Source organism: Budorcas taxicolor, chromosome 7, assembly GCF_023091745.1.
Source record: "Budorcas taxicolor isolate Tak-1 chromosome 7, Takin1.1, whole genome shotgun sequence".
Classification (NCBI taxonomy): Eukaryota; Metazoa; Chordata; class Mammalia; order Artiodactyla; family Bovidae; genus Budorcas; species Budorcas taxicolor.
In genome coordinates this window covers 109,701,142-109,718,705 of record NC_068916.1, presented here as the reverse complement: position 1 = coordinate 109,718,705, position 17,564 = coordinate 109,701,142, and the positions used below count along the sequence as shown (strand labels likewise).

The window sequence follows — 17,564 nt, the reverse complement described above, 5'->3', positions numbered from 1 at the left end:
TCCCACGCTTCCCGCCCGCGCAAATTCCGTCTGTCTGACTCGGGCCCGAGCAGCCACCCGGCCCTCAGAGCCCTCTCAGGCCTCTGCGCTCTCCGGCTCCGCCAGACTCGCGGTCACGCGCAACCCGCCCTCAGGCGCTCGAAAGCAGGCCGCCCCGTCCGGGCCAGGCCCGCAAGGGCCCGGCTGGCGCCGGGGGCCGGGCTGCTGGCGCCGGGGGCCGGGCTGCTGCCGACTCACACCTCGCGCGGAGTCGGCCCACCCACGGCCACCAACCCGCAGGCCGCGCGCCGCCACCCGCCAATCCCAGCTGACGCGCGTCGGCCTACCGGCTTCTGCCCCGGAAGCGCCGGGGCGAGCGGGGGCGGGGCGGGGCGGGGCTCTGCCCGCCCCCCGGAAGACTTACGGCCTTCCAATAGGTGGTGCCCTCCGCGCCTGGCGCCCATTGGCCGAGGGGGCTTCGGCGGGCGGGGCCGCAGGGAGCCGTGCGTGTGGACCCCGGGCGCCTAGTCGCGTAGTGGTCCGAGGGGCGCCCCGAGGAGCGGTGAGTGGCGGAGGTGAGGCGGGGGCTGAGGGGCCGTGGGGCGTCCTCCTGGGGCTGTCCCGGCAGGGGCCTCGGGAAGGCAGGCTGCGTCCAGCGGGGACGCCCTGGAGGGACCGGGGTCTGCAGCCGATCCCCGGCGCTCGGGCGCCCGCCGGCGCCTTGTGTGTTGGATGAGGGAGCGGCGGCGAGCGCCCCAGGGCCGGGGGAGGCTCTCTGAGGGAGCCCCTGCGGTGCGCGAACGACGAAAGGTGCGCGCCTTCACGCCAGGCGTCGGCGGAAACACTAAGGGGCAGTGTTTTCCGAGGGCTCATTGTGTTCCAAGTTCGGTACTAAAAATAATTCGGAATTCCCCAATAAATTAATGGTGCTGCTGTCCCCAAATTGCAATTAGGAAAGATTACCTGACATTTTTTTAGGTTCAGGAGCCTAGACAAAATACAGCAAATTCAACATGATGTCACATTTTTAATGTAGAGACTCTTCCAGCCTTTGATCAGCTTCCAGTGTTTTACAAAATAGCCCTTTAATCTCTGAAGGCAGAGGTCGTGGGTTGGAATTCTGGCTCCATCACTTATTGGCTGTGTGATCTTGGACAAGAGACAATCTCCGTATTGATACTTCGCTTTCTGTAAAATAAGGATAATAGTAGGATATGCTCTTAAGGTTATGTATGAGGACTAAATGAAAGAATACAGTTTAAAGTGGCCAAAAAGATTGATCATGTAATAAATAATAAATGTTAGCCAGTATTTTTTTTTAATAAAGGATTAGAGTATTAGGAGCTTGAATAGTACTTGGACTCAAAGCTGTGACATTGTTAAAATTTAATATTAAGTTTTGTACAAGTCTCATTGGTGTTGTAAACTGTGTCCTAAAATAAGCCAAGTGAAAGTCGCTCAGTCCTGTCCCCGACTGTTTGCGACCACATGGGATAGTCCACGGAATTCTCCAGGTCAGAATACTGGAGTGAGAAGTCTTTCCCTTTTCCAGGGGATCTTCCCAACCCAGGATCAAACCAGGTCTCCTGCATTGCAGGCAGATTCTTTACCAGCTGAGCCACAAGGGAAGCCCAAGAATACTGGAGTGGGTAGGCTGTCCCTTCTCCAGTGGATCTCCTGCTTTGCAGGTGGATTCTTTTATCAACTGAGCTATGAAAGTGAATAGTGAAAGTTAAAGTCGCTCAGTTACCTCCAACTGTTTGCGACCCCATGGACTGTATAGGCATGGAATTCTCTAGGCCAGAACACTGGAGTGGGTAGCCTTTCCTTTCTCCAGGGTTTCTTCCCAACCCAGGGATGGAACCGAGGTCTCCTGCATTGCAGGTGGATTCTTTACCAGCTGAGCCACAAGGGAAGCCCCTAAAATAAGCTATGAGGGAAGCCCCTAAAATAAGCCAAAGTGAACACTGAATCAGAGGTGTATCCATCACACTGCAGGAGGCTTCCTTCCCTGTTGCATTCTTGCTAGAGCCAGTCTCAAAAATGAGAAACTGTTGTACTTGAATAATTGGAAAAGCTAAATTACTAATTCAGAATTGATCAGAAATTAAGCATATGCTGAAAATTTTGTGTTAGGTAGAAAATATAATTTACATGGTCTTGGTTTGTACAACTTGGGGAAAATCTATGGAATGTTAAATTTAAGCTGTTCACATAAATGAAACCCCCATCAATCAGGTAATAGAAGGTAAAGCAGTTATGTTATGAACTTCTTTAATAAGTGAATTCTGACTTAATCATACTACATAAGTAAAAACAGATTTTTATGGCGTTCACTTTTCATTAAAGGTTAAAATGTTTATTATGTTCCATATATGACTTCCCTTGTAGCTCAGTCGGTAAAGAATCTGCCTGCAGTGCAGGAGACTTGGGTTCGATCCCTGCGTTGGGAAGATCCCCTGGAGAAGACATGGCAACCCACTCCAGTATCCTTGCTTGGGAATTCTCATGGACAGAGAAGCCTGGTGGGCTGCAGTCCATGGGGTCTCCAAGAGTCAGGCACGACTGAGCAATTAACACTTACTTATTATGTTCCATATATAATTGAAACCTATGGCCATTTCACTGATGTTCGACAAAGATTGAAATTGTATTGGTCAAAGACTGATGCTGATAGATGGCCTCAAGAAAATGTTTAACTTGTGAAGGCTGCCCAGTCTATGATGGGAACCACTGTCTACACTAGTGACCACTGTAAAAACATAAATATGGAAAACGTGAGCAAAGTGATTGGTAGCTCAGATAGTAAAGACTCTGACTGCAATGCATGAGACCTGGGTTGGATCCCTGGGTTGGGAAGATCCCCTGGAGTAGGAAATGGCAACTCACTCCAGTATTCTTGCCTGGAGAATTCCGTTGACAGAGGAGCCTGGTGGGCTACAGTCCATGGGATCACAAGAGTCAGATACGACAGCAGCTAACAGAAAGAAAAAAATATAGGCAGACATTACTTAGCACTTGGCTGAAGCTGAAACTCCAATACTTTGGCCACCTGATGTGAAGAACTCATTGTAAAAGATCCTGATGCTGGGAAAGATTGAGGGCAGGAGGAGAAGGGGAGGCCAGAGGATGAGATGGTTGGATGGCATCACTGACTTGATGGACATGAGTTTGAGCAATCTCCAGGAGTTGGTGATGGACAGGGAGGCCTGGCATGCTGCAGTCCATGGGGTCGCAAAGAGTCAGACATGACTGAGCCATTGAACTGAACTGGTTATAAAACTGTCAAGAGTAGATAGCTTTTTATATGGAGCTGTTAGATTCTGCTACAGTTGTGGTTCCTGTTTTCTCTGATGTATAACAGTTGGAGTTTGAGAGTTTATTATAAGGTCAAGTAAGGTTAGTCGGAAAAGGCAATGGCACCCCACTCCAGTACTCTTGCCTGGAAAATCCCATGGACGGAGGAGCCTGGTAGGCTGCAGTCCATGAGGTCGCTAGGAGTCGGATATGACTGGGTGACTTCACTTTCATGCATTGGAGAAGGAAACGGCAACCCACTCCAGTATTCTTGCCTGGAGAATCCCAGCGACAGGGGAGCCTGGTGGGCTGCCGTCTGTGGGGTCTCACAAAGTCGGACACGACTAAAGCGACTTAGCAGCAGTAGCAGCAAGGTTAGTAAGAGGGAATTCAGAATGGCATTCAAAACATTTCGTGACATTCTCACCAGGCAGAGATTGGAACAGGGCATATTGTGGTTTTTCTTTTCAGTGACTGCGAATGTCCTCTTATGTTAGGAAAGCCTCGAGACCTTGGTAAGCCCAGTGTTGTCCCCCTACCTCCATCCCACCTTGGTCCATGAGGGAGGCTCTGTATTGCCTGTCCACACACAAATGATCAGTTTAGAAAGTAACTGTTACTCCCTTTTGGACTTAATCTTGATGAAGAAAATCCATGCAAGAGTTAACTGCCTGGTTAAATACTTCATGAGACTAGAAGAGAGATTTCCCAAGTTTATAATTAAACTTTCTTTTCTTCCTTTTCTACCTCCTACTCCACCACACCTAAAGAGGCCCATTAACAGGAGTTTTTCACATTAAGGGGAAGCTGATGTAGTCTTAAGGGGGTGTCCAGGAGAGAAGAGTAGAAATTAGACAGTCGGCTTGGAAATGGACCCATAAGCCACATTAAGGAATGTGAACTTTATATTATCCAGTAGGAGTGAATGATAACTAACGTAATCACCGTAAAAATTCAGATTCTCATCTTTAGAGGTAGTTTTTTATTGCTTTTTGTGTGCTAGATTTGCATAAATACAGTATGGTTTATGCTGACAGTAGCTTTCCTTTGATTTCTATCAAAGAGTTTTGAAAATACTTTTATCTGCCTGACACAGAAATCTGGTAGGGGTGACCCTTGGATTTAAAGAATGTTGTTTAATCAGCATGATCCCAGTAATAGATAAGTTAAATTTCCATTGTAAGTCCTCTCAAGAACTTATGTTTGTGTATAACATATGCTTTCATAAGGCCATTGCCCTGGCTGTCAAGTTAGCAGTCTCTTGGGTGCAGAGGATCTATTTCTGACTCACAGACTTTTTGAATGAGCTCATCCACTTTTAGTCTGTGGTTAGGATCTATAATTATTAAATATTTTGCACACTTTCATAGATCCTAAGTTCTGTATTATTGAATTTTCTCTATATACTTTTCCATGTTTCTGAAGGGATGTGCTGTGCTTAGTCGCTCAGTTGTGTCCGACTCTTTGAGACCCCATGGACTGTAGCTCACCAGGCTTCTCTGGGGCTCATGGGGCTTCTCCAGGCAAGAATACTGGCGTGGGTTGCCATTCCCTCCTCCAGGGGATCTTCCCAACCCAGGGATCGAACCCAGGTCTCCCACATTTCAGGCAGATTCTTTACCCACTGAGCCACCACGGAAGCCCTCTGAAGGTGTATGCCACCCCAAAATATGCTACTTCAGAAAAAAGTTTGCTTTGAGCTGAAGGCAATTAAGAAGCAGCAAAAGCAGAACTATTTTTCCTTCCACTATCTGCCTAAAAATAGGACATGCATTTCCTTTTGTGAAGGACTGACTTTGCTCCTGTACCAGGAGAATAACTGCTGTCAATGAAGACAGAAATTTGGCCCTGAGGTGGTCTACACAGTCTAACGTTGCTAAAGTAGCCCTTATCTTTTATTATTCTTCCTCTTATATTTATTTTGCAATAATTTACCACCCCTAGAAGCTCAAACCCCCTTTCCTTTGTCTTGTCATTTTTCCGCAGTTTATCACTCTCTTTTAAAATGGTGTATAAACTCCACATGTGATTGCTTCTCTTTGCACATAGAAATTAAATATTGTCATCAAGTACGTTTTGTTAACGTTTTTTTCTGTTTATCTTTTGTCAGTGTAATTTGCAGATCTCAGGATAGATCATCAGAGAATAGAGAAGAAGCTTTTGTTCCTTCCCCGAGCTTCTGTCTCATTTTCATGCTCCCTCATGTCTAATGGCTTTTACGCTCTGGTCTGTGCTGTTTCAGTATTACCTATAGCACTGGCTTCTTTTTGTCACTTTAGTTTTCAGATTAGTGGCTGTCACTCCTGACTGCATAACAGAACGATCAGTGAGGCTTTTTAAAGGACCTAGTTTTCTGGGGCCTGTTCCAGAACAGACCCACTGAATCAGACTATCTGGCTGAAGTCCATGAAATCTAATATCCAAAATCAGTGTCACAGAAAACCAGAGGCAGACACAAATTGGAGTGAGTGGTAAAGGCGAATCTTATTCAGTGACTGTTGCAATAGTGGAAAAGAAACCTTGGGATAGAACTAGGCTTCATTCTGAATACAGCAAGGGCAAATGGGGGTGGATAGCAAGGGAGCAAGGTGGGTGTCCGTGAGTGAAAAATTACTAAGGGGTATTACCCTAAAGCAACTTGACAGGATTCTTGATAAAGGCAGGCTAGGGTGATAAGATTGAAAGTGGGATAAGGAAGTTCCAGGGTAGGGGATTTCATAAAGCTGACTCAGCAGGACTCTTGCGGAAACTGGACTGTGGGGTCCAAGGACAAGCCCAGGAGCTGGCGTGTGTGCTGCCCAGTTGTGTCCGACTCTTTGCGAACCTGTGGACTGTAGTCCGCCAGGCTTCTCAGTCCATGGGATTCTCCAGGCAAGAAGACTGGAGGGCTTGCCATGCCCTCCTCCTGGGGAGTCTTCCTGACCCAGGGATCAGACCTGCATCTCTTAGAACTGCCCTGCAGGCGGATTCTTTTCTGCTAAGCCACCAGCTTCCCAAGGGCTAGGCCTCATTGCGAAGAGAGCTCAGAGGAGCCTGACCAAGGAGAGAGGCTTTGTCAACATCAACAACTGCTGCAAATTACCGCCAGGCGATTCTGATGTGTGACCCTGTGGTGAGAGCGGCACCCTTTCCCACAGAGGTGTGAGCCTTGATACTCCATTTGGATCTCTTCTTGCAGTAACTTCGTGATCTGTCAATGGACAGCTTTCTCCAAAGCCTTTTCTTCCTTAGCCTTTTAGTGGAGAGTACCATGGCACCAAAAGGAGAGAAGTTAGTTCATGTTCTGAAGCAAGTACACGTCCGTAAATATTAAGGGCCTGCTGTGTTTCAGACAGTGTTCTACTTGGTGGGGTTATAGTAGTGAAAAAGCAGACATGGGACCACCCCTCTTATTAGTAAGCGACATGGTAGTCAAAGAGTAGAGTATAGTGTGTGTGTGTTCAGTCGTGTCTGATTCTCTGTGGCCCCATGGACTGTAAACTGCCAGGCTCCTCTGTCCGTGGGATTTCCCAGGCAAGAATACTAGAGTGGGTTGCCATTTTCTTCTCCAGGGGATCTTCCCGACGCAGAGATCAAACTCAGGCCTCTTGCGTCTCCTGCGTTGACAGGTGGATTCTTTACCACTGAGCCACCTGGGAAACCCATAATATAGTATATCAGTAAGTAAACAAGTTAGTTTCACATAGTGATACACTATGCAGGAAATAAAAGAAGGGTATTATAGTGATTTGCGGAATGTTGTGTTAAGGACAGGAGGTTTAAACTGAAATTGTTACTACAGGCTGTTACTAGTCACACTCAGGTTTGGGATCTAGTAATCCAGGCAGAGAAGTAATGGCACGTACAAAGGCCCAGAGTCAGTGACGAGCTGGACTTCGCTAAGGGACAGGAAGAAAACCGGTAGGAGAGGAGCATTGTAGGCAGTGGTGTGTGGTGAACGTCCTGATATCTATGGGGGTGATTCTAAGGCTTTTAACCTTGAGCAGCTGGCTCAATTATCATTTTAATAGTAAAATTATTAAGACAAGACTGAGGCAAATTAAAGGAAGCCTGAAGAATCAAGAGATGCCCATTAGGCATGAAGCTGTAAATAGGACTTTTCGAGCTGGGACTTTGGGGGGTTGTGTGTGTGTGTGTGTGTGTCTGTGTCCGTTTTTCCCTTCGTGTGTGTGTCTGTCTGTTTTTTTCCCTCCTTTCCTCTTCTTTCCACTTGGGCCTTTCCAACAGCAGCCTCAGGGTAACCGCGTTCCTTGTGTGCTTGCTCGTTTATCAGAGGCTCCTGGAGTGATCATTCTCAGACATCCAGAGACTGCATGGACTTCTCTTAGCTAGCTGCAGAAGTCATGCAGTGTCAGACTCATCAGAGAATCTGCAGCAATGTTCTACAATGATTACATTATAGAATCCCTCATACTATTTTCTTTCAAGTTTAGCTACCATTTCCCTTTCAGAGTATTGCTGAACGATAGCTTTTCTTTGCAACTATTAATCATTCCTCTTTATATAGTTAAATTATTGCCTTAACACTATAAACCACTTATTTATGCTGTATTGGTAGCTCAGAGGTCTTCATATCACCTCTTTTGTTACACAGATACCTCACTGAATCATGTGACACCTCATCAAATAAAATATTGAAGTCAGTAGAATTCTTGAGACTTTTGAAATTCTTCAGAGGTCTCTAGCCCTATCTCTTTTTTTCCCCCCAGCCCTATCCTTAAAAGTTGTGCGATGTTTCCAACTGTGGTTGTCATTTATTTGCTAGAATGAGTGTTATATCTGTTGGATAGTAAAATGAAAATTTTCAATTGCTAACACTCTAAGGACTTTTAAAAGAGTTTATACCTTGTATATTATTTTTGTATTTTGGAAAGAGCAGTTTTGTGTTTTCTTGTTGTTGTTGTTATTTGAGTTTTTTAATTTATTTCTTTTGGTTCAATTCTATTGGAAAGGGAAATAGGATTGTATCTTCTTTTTTATATGAGGATTTTAATAACGCAAGATATATATTCTTATCCTTTGTGTTCCACATCCTGGAAGCTTTGAGGAAGGAGTCATGTGCAGGGATTCTGATTACTGACTTGGGGTGGGCTGCATGTGTAGGTGTCTCGCAGCTCCCGGAGGATTTTTTTAATGCTGTCGGATTTGAGCCCTTCCCCCTCGTCTGCTGGATCTAACTCTGGTATTTGCTGATGATAATCTTAGTCTCTGTAACAGGAAAAACAAATGGAAGCCCTGCCTGATGCAGCTGTTTTGGCGACTAGACTTAAAAACACTCTTATCCAGTACCACAACCTTGAAGATGAAAAGTGGCGAGTTGCTAAGAAGACGGTAAATTAATTAACTTATTTGTGTTTGGGGTCTGTCTTCTAATGAGCTGGTGGATGACTTTCAAAATGGTATAGAAAAATATGGACCACACTTTAGATGAATGTGCAGGGTAGATGAATGTGTCAGTAAAGCTGGTGGTTTAATAGCTCACAGAGGAGGGACAGCAGTCCTGCACACAGTCATCAGCTCTTCAGATAATGGACACAGGAAGAGACTCACGGCAACAAGACTGTAAAGAGCAGCCTCTCAGGTCAGTAAATGAAACATGTCATGGTCAGTTTAAGAAAGGAAAGTATAGAAATTGATAGTTTGAAATCATTTCAGATATTTTAACAAGCCTGTGAGGGTGGTCCATTAGTATTCTTTTTTTCACCAGTACGACTTCCCCGAACCATCACACAGTTGAGTGTTGACAGAGCCAACCCTAGAGACCAGGACTCTTCCAGTTAAGTGCTTTAGCTGTTCTGATGCTCAGAATTTCTTACGAGATGATCTGGAAAAAAATGTCAGGACTCATTCAGGGTAGTACTGTCATCATAGATGTGAATTGCTTAAACTTAAAAAGATATATGAGCAAATTCAGAATTAAATATTTAAGATTCTAGTATCTTAGACTAAATTCTTCAGTAATGGTAAATAGATGAGACTGTAATCATGCAAATAATGGCCAGTGAGAGTGCCATCACCGGATCTTGGTGCTTGGGTGTCTTTAAGCTGCTGAAAAACCTTTTCCTAGGGGTCTGTAATTTAAGATGTGTAGTACTTTAGGATACAGAAAAAATTCAGACATGGATTCTTTGATGGTATGAGTGACTTGTATGTATTTCTTTGACTGTTTACGTATGTTTTGTTTTCATGCAAAAGCTAATGCTGTAGACTTTATGAAATTGTCAGTTTTATATCCAGGTTGCCACCTATGTAATTATCACTATACACTGTTTTTATTTGTATAGAAAGATGTAACAATTTGGAGGAAACCTTCAGAAGAATTTAATGGATATCTGTAAGTAATTCTTGTAGTTTTACATAGCTCTTAAAATACTGCTAAACTTCAAATGTATATACACATATACCCATGATCACTAAATGATCATTGGCAGTAAAGTTTGGCTTTTGCTTTTAAGATTTTAAACTTTCTGAGAAGAAAATCATGTTATGTATTCAAAGCTTTTAAAATATCTGTATCCCTGGTGAATAGAGTTGGTGGTTTTGGGAATCATAAATGATGGTATAGCTGATAAAATCTTAATTTCTTACTGTGGTATATAAAATACTTCTAATATTCCTTCTGCACTTATTCAGTAATGTAGCATATTTTGCTCTAAGAATTTGTATTGAAGAAATCATTGGAAATTAATAGTTATTTAAGTACTTGTCTCTTCTATCATGTTACTTAAAACACTAAAAATTATAAACAACCTGAATAATCAATAATTAAGGAATGATTAAATTATAAAATGTGCTATTTTACAATCTATAAAAACCATATTTTCAGATATTATTTAAGAACATAAAAAATGCTAAAGATATGAAAAATGAATAAAGCAGAGTACTAAACTGTATGTAGCACAGTCATGAATTGACTTTAACTATTTTTATATTAAAATGTTTTTATTTAACACAAAAGTGTGTACCTCTAGAGGGCAGTTTTATGTGTGATTTTTGTTTATTTATTTTTTGCATATAGCAGAGTAAGAATTATGTCTTTAACCAGTAAAAAAATATATATTGTTTTTTAAAGCCAGTGCAGATAGGTGCCTTGTGTAATTGGAGTGGGATATTCATATTCTGGGGGCTTGGCACTTTTTAAAATGAAACTATTGACCACACTTTATACATACAGAATGTTTTGAAGTGTATTGCCAAAGATAGCATTTCCAGAAAGGTAAGTTGTACAGTATTTCTGAGAAGGACAGTTAGGGTTGGATTGAACACTGTAAGCAAGTGTGGAAGTTAACCCTTTAGATCAGTAACTCCCCACAGGGGCTGAAAAAGTCTAAAAGTGCCTGGGGGCACTGTGCTCAGTGATAAAAACTCACAGAAGAGCTGATACCTGGGCTGAGCCAGAAAGAACAGACAGGTGTCTCTTAGGGAATGAGGCAGAGAGAACTGCACTTAATCACATTAACACAGATGACTTCCAGGTAGATGGGAAACACTGAGAAAATTTGTTTACAGAATTTAGGCTTCCCTGTTGTCTCAGACAGTAAAGAATCTGCCTGCAATGCAGGAGACATGGGTTCGATCCCTGGGTCAGGAAGATCCCCTGGAGAAGAGAATGGCAACCCACTCCTGTATTCTTGACTGGAGAACTCCATGGACAGAGGAGCCTGGTGGGTTACAGTCCAAGGGTCACAAAGAGTCGAACACGACTGAGCGACTGACTTTTTTTTTACAGAGGTTCATGTTGTGTTTATATAGTTGGAACATAAAGTATAGGAATGAGGAGAGCACGTCTGAAGGACTTCTGAATTCTTAAACCAAGGAGTTCGGTTTTGTGTTTATCCTCTGCTCAACCCAACCCTCCCAGGTCCTCAAAGGATTTTGTATTTATTATGGTAACAGTTGTGAGAGACAGAAATGAGCGTAGAAAGTTTAGAGAAGAGCTTGTATCCTGGGAGACCACGGCTGGCTTCTTAAAGTGTCCCTATGATTGTATACAATGGCACCCACTCCAGTACTCTTGCCTGGAAAATCCCATGGTTGGAGGAGCCTGGTAGGCTGCAGTCCATGGGGTTACTAAGAGTCGGACACAACTGAGCGACTTCACTTTCACTTTTTACTTTCATGGATTGGAGAAGGAAATGGCAGCCCACTCCAGTATTCTTGCCTGGAAAATCCCATGGACAGAGGAGCCTGGTGGGCTGCGGTCCATGGGGTCACTAAGAGTCGGACACAACTGAGCGACTTCACTTTCACTTTTCTCTTTCATCTCTTGGAGAAGGAAATGGCAACCCACTCCAGTGTTCTTGCCTGGAGAATCCCAGGGACAGGGGAGCCTGGTGGGCTGCCGTCTGTGGGCTCGCACAGAGTCGGGCGCGACTGAAGTGACTTAGCAGTAGCATGATTGTATACAAAGTTTTCTGACAATATGTATTCCTGGGAAGAGATCTGTGGCTTTTTTCAGATTGTTAGAGTTATATGATCAGAAGAGCTAGAAACTGATGCAGTATTGAGTTGGACACAGAGTTCCCAAACTAAGGACACAGCAGGGGAGCTGAAAAGGACAAATGGACTTGAAAGAGATTTGATGGTAGCGTAATAATGACAGTGGTGATGATAACTAACATCTGTCGAAACCCACATGTTGTTCTGTGTACTTAATGTTTAGAAAGTCATCTTGGTAAAACACGGTGACTTTCTAGTTCTGACTGTTTGAATGGGGTTAAGAGAAAAAGAAGTGTTGAAGTTGAACCCCAGATTTCTAATTTGGATGCCTGAATTAATTTGTATTACCCACCCCTACCCTCATCCCAAGTTAGAGAACCTAGGCGAAAGAGCAGATTTAAGATGGAGGATAGTATAAGCTTGAGCTTGAGATATTTGCAAACTGATAAAAAGCTTCAGATGCTTAAAAAAGAGAAAAAAGACCCCCAAAATAAAGATGGTTAGAGCCAGTCTGTCTCTTTTTCCTTTCTTTCTCGCAGGTAACTACTGTCTTGAAGGTGTAGTATTCATGTTTCATACTTGGGCCATACGTGTGTGTGTGTTTCTTCTGGTAATATGTTTTAATTTTTTCTGTTCGAGGTTACGTTTCAGTTTACCCATGTTGTTACATGTTGATCTGTACTTTCAGTTCTATATTCACGTACCACAGTGTGTTTATCTGTGTTTGCAGATTTGCCTACTGATAAGTTTTTAGTTTGTTGTCAATTCTTCTCTATAGTATGCTTCTTGGTACACGTCTCCTTTTGCACATGTGTATCGTTTTCTTGGGTATGTACCTGTTGTCAGACTGTTCTGTAAAGTAGTGATAGCACTTTGAGAGATGTCATTTTCTTCCATTCAACACTTGTTATTAATTTCTTAATCTCTGGCAGGATGGTATCTTGGCTAGTAATTATTTGACTATGAGTGACATTGGGCATCTTTGCTAGGTTTATTGATCTTTCAGGTCACTCTTGTCCTTTGCCCATCTTTTCTTTGGATTGTCTTTATCTCGTTGTTTGAACAATGGTTCCAACAAAGGTCGTCTAGTCAAGGCTATGGTTTTTCCAGTGGTCATGTATGGATGTGAGAGTTGAACTATAAAGAAAGCTGAGCGCCGAAGAATTGATGCTTTTGAACTGTGGTGTTGGAGAAGACTCTTGAGAGTCCCTTGGACTGCAAGGAGATCCAACCAGTCCATCCTAAAGGAGATCAGCCCTGGATATTCATTGGAAGGACTGATGCTGAAGCTGAAACTCCAATACTTTGGCCACCTGATGTGAAGAACTGACTCATTGGAAAAGACCCTGATTCCAGGAAAAGATTGAAGGCGGGAGGAGAAGGGGATGACAGAGGATGAGATAGTTGGATGGCATCACTGACTCAATGGATATGAGTTTGAGTAAACTCTGGGAGTTGGTGATGGACAGGGAGGCCTGGTGTGCTGCAGTCCATGGGATCACAAAGAGTCAGACATGACTGAGCGACTGAACTGAACTGAATCATATATCTTCTATAATAAGTATGTGCTGTGCTGTGCTGAGTCACTTCAGTCATGTCTAGCTCTTTGCAACCTTATGGACTGTAGCCCATCAGTCTCCTCAGTCCATGGGGTTCTTCTGGCAAGAATACTGGAATGGGTTAGGGGATCAAACCTTCATCTCTAAAGTCTCTTGCACTGGGTGGCAGGCTCTTTACCACTAGCACCACCTGTTATGGGCTTTCCTGGTGGTTCAGACGATAAAGAATCTGTCTGCAATGCAGGAGACCCACATTTGATCCCTGGGTCAGGAATATCCCCTGGGAGAAGGAAATGGCAGTTCACTCCAGCATTCTTGCCTGGATAATCCCATGGACAGAGGAGCCTGGCAGGCTACAGTCCGCAGGGTCACAAAGAGTTGGACACAGCTGAGCAACTAAGAAGCAGCATCTAAATATGTGTTACACTTATATTCTTCCAGTCTGCGACTAGTTTTTAAAGAAATTACTTATTTTGTCATTTGTGGTATGCAAGTTTTTAATTTTAACCATCTTGTGTTATTTCTGTTTTATGTAGTCAAATAATCTTCCTGTATCCTGAGGTTACAAAGATAGTAACTTACATAATTTTCTCAAAGTTTAAAAATTTTACCTTTTATATAGTGGTATTTAGTCTATCTGGAATTGTCTTGACTGATGTGAAGCAAGAATTCAGATTTATTTTCTCTGTTAGGATAACTATGGAATCCATACACCATTTATGAAATAGTGCATCTTTTTCGTGCTGATACGGCCTGCCACCTTTGAAATATGTTAAGTTCTGCTATTATTCATGAGTCAGTCCTGGGTGTTCTATTCCTGGGTGACCTATTTTTCTATTCCTAATAAAAAGTTTTCGAAAGTCAGGCTAAAACATGGATATACTAATACCATGTTAGAGCGTATCTGAGAAAAGAACAGCATAGAGAGTAATGGAGCATTACGGTATTCTGCAGACTGTTCTTGGCTCCAGTGTAACATGAAGGTACTTACTGTGTTCATGATAGTCTGGAAGATAGCCTTCAGATCTCCTATTAGATCTTCAGAGTACATTTTGATGAAATAATTGATAGAACCTAATTTATCACACAAGTTGTAAGGATTTACTCTTTTCAAAAAATCTTCACTAAATTTTACTTTCTTTGAAGTGAACTGTGAACTATGAGAGCATACTGAAATTTTTCATTCCAATAGCATTTGACTTTAATATTTTTTTTCCAGCTTCAAAGCCCAAGGTGTGATAGACGATGTTGTCAATAGTGTAATAGACCATATCCGCCCAGGTCCCTGTCGCTTGGATTGGGACAGCTTAATGACCTCTTTGGATATTTTGGAGCACTTTGAAGAGGTATTTGTTTTGAAACGTTACTGCGGATTGTGTGTGTGTGTGTGTCTGTGTGTGTCGTGTGTGAGACTGTGCACGGGAGGGCTCAAGTGTGTATGCACTTGCATTCACTACTGTAGTCATTGCGTTGAGACTAAGCAGTCACGGCAAAGATCTCTAATGAGTGTTAGAACTGAGTTTGTTTTTCGCAATAGCTTTATCCATTCTGCTTAAGAAAATTATGTCTTTGATTGTAAAACTTTGAGGTTCTGAAATCTAAAATTCTGAAAATACCACCATCATATTCAGTTTTCTAGGTAATAGTATGTAGGTTTTCCATTAAGCCAAAATCAAAGAAAAAAATGCCACCTTTGGTATTAAAGAAGTATGTAATGAAAGTGGCTTTTTCTGTTTTATTAATTCATTTCTTGCCATGTTTGTTTTAATCAAAGTGTTTGTGGATTTTATCTTACCCATCTACAGTCTATACTGCCTGCCTCCATTTATCATATAGGATATGCGGTGACTGTTTTGAAAGAGAGATTTGCATTCTGGGTAACTTACCTCTGTACTTTGATTGTATATCGTGCACATGTCCATATATAACAGTGAGATACAGAATAGATTTCTAAATCTGTCAGAATCACTGTAAGAACTGTTGGTAATCATTATAACACATTTTAAGTGAGTGTTAATGTTTTACTACAGGTTAACTTATGTGAGTCTGTGTCTGTGTTGCTTGTATTACTAACAGCTGTTTGCCGTTCTTTTTCAGAATTGCTGTGTGATGCGTTATACAACTTCGGGTCAGCTTTGGAATATAATCTCTCCAAGAGAGTTTGTTGACTTCTCCTACACTGTGGGCTATGAAGAAGGGCTTCTATCTTGTGGTAAATGTCTCAAAGCCTCTTACTTTCTCTCAGTTTGTTGTAAATTTTGAGTTTTCTAGGCTGGGTATTTCTTTCTACACAAGATATATTTTCAACCTTCATGGTTGTTTTATAGTCAATAAGCTTGGTTTGCAAATGCCAAACCTTAGGGATGAAAGTAACAATATCAGGAAGGGTTTTGCAGTCTTTCTGATGAGTTTTTGTTCCCCATTACATAGTACCCTTCATGCCACAGCTAACAAATATGGGTCACGTGACTGCCTCCAAGAAAGGGGTCTTGTCAGTGGGTTTCCTTCTAAGTCACTCTCAAGAAATAGCTTCTTGGTCATATACTCTAAAAAAAAATATGCTCGGCATGTGCTAGAATATTTTTCCTTCCTTGATCTGTGTAGTAATTTGCTTTTCAAAATTGAAAATATTGTTAGAAGGCTCATGCTTTTGAAAATACATCTGTAGGTAAATTAGTGTTTTTGTATGTACAGTGTGTTTTGAGTTGGCAGTTTCAGGTACACCTCCACCTGTTTACTGTCAGTCATCAGAGCCAGGTTGGATATGGCGGGGCCTGTGGGAGCAAGGGTCTCACTGCAGGTGTGATTCTCGGTGCCTGGGGCCCACTGCGATGGGAAGGTTCCTGTTTTCCAGGGAGTTACCAAGATGACATGCCATTTATTCTGAAGGGATTAGAACTTTCCCTATTATACATCTACCAGGCTCTGTCAGAATTCCACTTGGTACTTTATCTTTTTCATTCTTCCACGGTCACTCTTGGGGCTTAGTTTTCATCTACATGGATAAGAATGTTTAAATAAGCAATCTGATAATACTTTTAATGAATTTTAGGTTAATATCAGTCATTGCTGTTATTAATCTTATTTTAAATTGCCTTGTAGGGAAAAGTCTTGACTGGAGTGAAAAGAGATCAGAATTTGTTCGTGGATATAACCATCCCTGTGGTTGGTTTTGTGTTCCTCTTAAAGACAGTCCAAGCCGGAGTCTTTTGACAGGCTATATTCAGACGGATCTGCGTGGAATGATTCCCCAGTCTGCAGTAGATACAGCTATGGCAAGCACTTTAATTAACTTCTATGGTGATTTACAAAAAGCCTTACAAAAGGCATAATTTGCTTAAACTCACAGCAGTAGCGCATTCTCGGGTTCAGCTCCATCTCCTAGCTGTGTGGCTCATAGAAAATCACCCTTCCCTCTCTTCTGCGTAGCCTGTAGAAAATTTTGAGATGCTTTTGGTTTATTTTATTCAGAAAGTAAATAGCTAGCTAGAGTGAGCATCTCAGTTTTCCTAAACAGTTATTTGCACATTGTTTGGAATGGTAGTGTGTCTAGGAATGGAGAGGATGACAGAAATTCACCAAGAAGTAGATATAGGTCTTTGACGTAAACTCTCAAGAAATTGAATTGTGCCTGAGTAGGAATATTTTGGCTGCTTAGAAATTAGAGAAAGCCAAGCTTCTTGCTGGTAGGTTAAAATCACCTGTTTTAGAGCTTTATAAACATTCTGTAAAAGTTTTAACTTTGGAGAAAGTTATATATTAATGTTTTACTATATGTATGCTCTGTGAGTTTAACAATCTTGGACTAAAGAAATACTACTTTTCTCTATACTTCCTAAAGATGAACTGCACTATTGACTTGAACTACTTTAAATATTGAAAATATCAGAAATAAGAATAGGTATCCTAATACAATGCAATTCAGTTTTGATACCTAGATAACAGTATTTTGTAGATACCTTTAAAAATATATTTGTATCCTTATGTGCTTTTATTTTGGGAGTCTTAAAAGCCTTTATACATGAATAAGACAGTGCAAAAAACTGCCAGATATGTGCTGGGATACCACGTTGATTGAGCAATATTCTGGGTTGTGTGAAATGGGTAGTGGTATCCAGTACTAAGCAATAGAGAATCATCTTTTTAGAAAGTTAGATTTGATGAATGTTTTGTACCTGTTTGAGTTTTAAATGTGTCACTCAAATCATAAATTACTCACTGTATCATACACATTCACAATTGTGATGTAATTTCAGTCTGGAACTATAACAAATGCATTCATAGATTTAT

At 42.0% G+C, this 17,564-nt stretch overlaps 1 protein-coding gene across 1 annotated transcript; it reads left to right on the top strand.

Annotated features, from left to right (window-relative positions):
• The first annotated feature begins 492 nt into the window (after nt 1-492).
• Nucleotides 493-17,297, top strand: STARD4 (StAR related lipid transfer domain containing 4). The gene is made up of 6 exons (XM_052644136.1): nt 493-541; nt 8,494-8,607; nt 9,561-9,610; nt 14,494-14,620; nt 15,372-15,486; nt 16,377-17,297. Exons 2-6 carry the CDS (start codon nt 8,503-8,505, stop codon nt 16,604-16,606), a joined length of 627 nt encoding a protein of 208 aa, XP_052500096.1. The 5' UTR covers nt 493-541; nt 8,494-8,502; the 3' UTR covers nt 16,607-17,297.
• The last annotated feature ends 267 nt before the right edge of the window (nt 17,298-17,564 follow it).

Bases quoted from the DNA above. Each gene is read 5' to 3' on its own strand.
- STARD4 (XM_052644136.1), top strand. From the start codon at position 8,503: ATGGAAGCCCTGCCTGATGCAGCTGTTTTGGCGACTAGACTTAAAAAC. The intron at 8,608-9,560 runs GTAAATTAATTA...TTATTTGTATAG, and splicing joins GGCGAGTTGCTAAGAAGACG to AAAGATGTAACAATTTGGAG. The intron at 9,611-14,493 runs GTAAGTAATTCT...TTTTTTTTCCAG, and splicing joins GAAGAATTTAATGGATATCT to CTTCAAAGCCCAAGGTGTGA.